The sequence below is a fragment of the Musca domestica genome, unplaced genomic scaffold, assembly GCF_030504385.1.
Source record: "Musca domestica strain aabys unplaced genomic scaffold, Musca_domestica.polishedcontigs.V.1.1 38, whole genome shotgun sequence".
Lineage (NCBI taxonomy): Eukaryota > Metazoa > Arthropoda > Insecta > Diptera > Muscidae > Musca > Musca domestica.
In genome coordinates, this window is record NW_026712324.1 from 6201964 (window position 1) to 6205873 (window position 3910).

The 3910-nt window shown below is 34.7% G+C and overlaps 1 protein-coding gene across 1 annotated transcript; it reads left to right on the top strand.

Annotated features, from left to right (window-relative positions):
- Nucleotides 1–2739: 2739 nt before the first annotated feature.
- Nucleotides 2740–3335, top strand: LOC101891457 (calpain small subunit 1-like). Its single transcript, XM_005181495.4, has 2 exons — nucleotides 2740–2869; nucleotides 2951–3335. Exons 1-2 carry the CDS (start codon nucleotides 2819–2821, stop codon nucleotides 3170–3172), a joined length of 273 nt encoding a protein of 90 aa, XP_005181552.2. The 5' UTR covers nucleotides 2740–2818; the 3' UTR covers nucleotides 3173–3335.
- Nucleotides 3336–3910: the final 575 nt, after the last annotated feature.

Genomic DNA, 3910 nt, shown 5'->3' on the forward strand with positions numbered 1-3910 from the left:
TCCCTTCACCCATTACCAAACTTAGTACCACACGTTTCCAAAACCACCTTCATATCTAAATCTCAGATACCAACGGAGAATGACCCAATACCCAATTTAGTACCACTTCTGTGTACTAAATTGCATATTTCCAATACTACCTCCGTGTCTCAACCACAAACACCAACAGTGACAACTACATCAAATTTCAGGATTTCAGATCTATTCATTCACCCAATACAAAATTAAGTATTATTTAGTACTTTTTGTAAAATTAGAGTACATATCATCACCAAATCACCTCCATGTCTCAATTCCAAAAATTTCAGCCCTATTCCTTCACCCAATACCATATTTAGTACCATTTAGTATTTTTCGTATAAATAAAAGGCACATTTCTACAGGGTGAAATAAAAAACTGCAACAAAGTCAAACGACATAATTTTACATTTTTTTTTAAATTTAATTTTAAATTTTATTGAATGAAAGCAAACAATTTCGGAAATAACATGAAATTTTAGAATAAGTTTAGATTTGTTAGAATTGGTCACCTTTGACAGGAGTTATGGCCTTAAAACGGCCAATGAAACCGTCACACGCTGCCCGAATGTTGCTCTTCTGTATTTTGGTCCTTTTGGTCCTCAAGCGCTTGCTTGAGGTGATCGACACTTTGGTATTTTTTAGTGCCAACCTTGCTCTCCAAAATATTCCAGACACAATAGTCCAACGGATTGGTATCCGGAGATTTTGGTAATTTTTCCTCATTTTGTAACCATTCTTAGATGGCGCGTGCTGAGTGCGATGGTGCTCAATCATTTTGAAATGTCCAAGCTTTGTGGCCAAAATGTTTGCGTGTCCAAGGCTTTAATACACCCTCCAGAATATTTTCGCGATAATATTCGGCATTTATTCTGATGCCACGGTTGATTAATACGAGAGGGAGAGTGAGCATCCGCTGTTATGGCGGCCCACACAATCACCATGGTCGGCGCTTGAGTTCTGGTGGCCAACCGAAATTGCTCATTTTCAGCTGACCTCTTTGGCAAGGAAAAACGATTATTTTGTTTGTTTACAAACTGATGGACAACGAATGTTTTCTCATCGGAGAAAACCAAATTTGGTAGTTCACTACTTTCGGCCAAGCGAAGCAACTCTTTAGCTCTATTTAGTCTATTTTCTTTCTGTTGCGGTGTAATTTCTGGCACTTTTTGGAATTTCAATGGCTTTAGCCCGAGCTCATTTTTCAATATTTTCCAAATGGAACATTGCGAAATGTTCAGCTCACGAGCCATTTTTCGGCCACTGCGACGCGTGTTTCGATAAAGTCGCTTCTTTACTTTTCTCACCATTTATGCTGATGGTGCTGTTTTCTTCAGACCATTTCCTTAACGAGCGATGGTACGAGACACAAAAGATTTATTCACATTTAAATGCTGGAGTGCTGGAGTGGAGTGGTTTTCCAGCCAAATATAAAGAAATCACACTTTATCCTTTAAAAAGTCTTTAAAAAATCCACGTTTATGATCCTTCAAATATCCTTTAAATCATCTTTAAAAAAATCCACGTTTATGATTATTTAAATATCCTTTAAAAAATCTTTAAAAAATCGAAGTTTATAGTCCTTTAAAAAATCTTTAAAAAATCCAAGTTTATAGTCCTTTAAAAATTCTTTAAAAAATCCACGTTTATAGTCCTTTAAAAAATCTTTAAAAAATCCAAGTTTATAGTCCTTTAGAAATTCTTTAAAAAATCCAAGTTTATAGTCCTTTAAAAATTCTTTAAAAAATCCACGTTTATAGTCCTTTAAAAAATCTTTAAAAAATCCAAGTTTATAGTCCTTTAAAATTCTTTAAAAAATCCACGTTTATAGTCCTTTAAAAAATCCAAGTTTATAGTCCTTTAAAAATTCCTTAAAAAATCCACGTTTATAGTCTTTTAAAAAATCTTTAAAAAATCCACGTTTATGGTCCTCTAAATATCCTTTAAAAATTCTTTAAAAAATCCACATTTTTAGTCCTTTGAATATCCTTTAAAAATTGTTTAAAAAATTCAAAGCAAATGAAAAGTGACAGCTCTAAGCAACTTGGTTTATTTCCAATAACAAAACCAATAGCATTGGCTTCTATGACAACCGAAACCGACAAAATTTTAATTTGAAAATAAAACTGATAACATTGATTTTCATGACACCAAAGCATAATTTCTTGTCGTTTTCAAAACCAATAGTGATAAAATTGGTTTCTATGACAGCCCTGATTATACTTCTTTTATGGTCCTGCCAGACGTTTCTGTCTATTGAATAAAAACTGAAAAACTTTTCCCTTCGCACGATTTGAATAAATCCACTTCAAATATTTACCTGTAATTTTCCATTGCACCGGAATATTACAAGCCCACTGAGGTCAAATTTAATTAAAAATAATTGATGAATTTGTTTTATTATTATTTTTTTGTCTACAATTTAAATTGCATTCTACTCTAATCACGTTACTAGAAATTATCTATGTAATTAAAAATAAGAAAAAAAAAGTTATAATTAGCGATGACATACAATAAAATTTACAGATTTTTGTAATACAACAAATTATCGAAATGAGGAAAAATATGAGGGATTTAGGATGTGGAATGGGATAATGCAGCAGAAGCTTGACATGCAATTTACATTTATCCAATTTTGAAATCAAGAAAAAAACTTGGAAAAACAATTGGAACTTTAGTTGCATCATGAGCTCTGTCAACTATAAATATGTCGAAGTTTTGGCGAAATTATTGTAGTTTGCCAACTGTTTCGGTTACTGAGTAGTTGAGTGCTAGAAAAAAAAGAAATCCAATCAACAATATGAAGTTTTTGATATTTTTGTTAAAAATTGTTTTCGTTGTGTTATTGGTGGTAAGTAAAAAATGGAAATAGTACTTTTCCAAATATATAAGGATTTTAAATTTTAAATTGTCGAAAAAAATTTAATCCTAGTTGACCCAAATGGCTATGGCCCAAGGAGGTGGTGGCGGTGGACAAGGTGGAGCAGGAGCTGGAGCCCAAATGGGCATGGGTGCCGGAGGTGGTGCTGGTGGTGGAGCCGGTGGCCAAGGCGGTGCCGGTGCTGGAGCCCAAATGGGAATGGAGCAGGTGCCGGTGCTGGTGGCCATGGTGGTGGCGGTCCTGGAGGCCGTTAAAGAGCATCCTTCCCTATGACTACAACCCTATCTACCTGGCAAATGATTTTAATGAGTGTTTCCTTAAAATTATTAATGTTGATATCTATGGATAAATATAAGTTACACCATCCTTCCTCTCTGACCTAACCCAAGAAAGTGAGCTTTTCACTTTTGACCAATAAAACTTTAATTAAATCCTAGCAATCAGCATTTTTTACAATAACGTCGGTGTTGAAATGTCTACTTATAAGGAATCACAGAAGCTCATTGTCTACGGAAGACATCGTCGAGGAAGGAGTTGCCTGACTTGATGACGAATAAGGCAAATATTCCCTAATAGTTCATCTCGTTTTTTACTATATTCTCTACCATTCCATGGAGGGTATATTAACTTCGTTATTCCAACTGTAACTCCTTGAAATACTCAAGTTAGACCCCACAAAGTATATATATTCTGGTTCAGCGTAAAAATATGATTTAGCCCGGTCCGTCCGTCTGTTCGTCTGTTGTAATCACGCTAGAGTAAAAACGAATTAAGATAGGAATCTAAAATTTTGCATAACTGGTCTTTTATATGCAGGCAGGTCAAGTTCGAAGATGTGATATATCGATCCACGATATTGTATGGCCCCCATATAACTGTACACCCGATATTCGGTTTTTTTTTATGATTTTAGCCACATGTGTCAATGGAATTGTCTGAAAATCCAAACAAGGAGTTACTTCTGAGTATATTAACCCCCTGGAAGGGGACTGTCTATATAGGTCCACGATA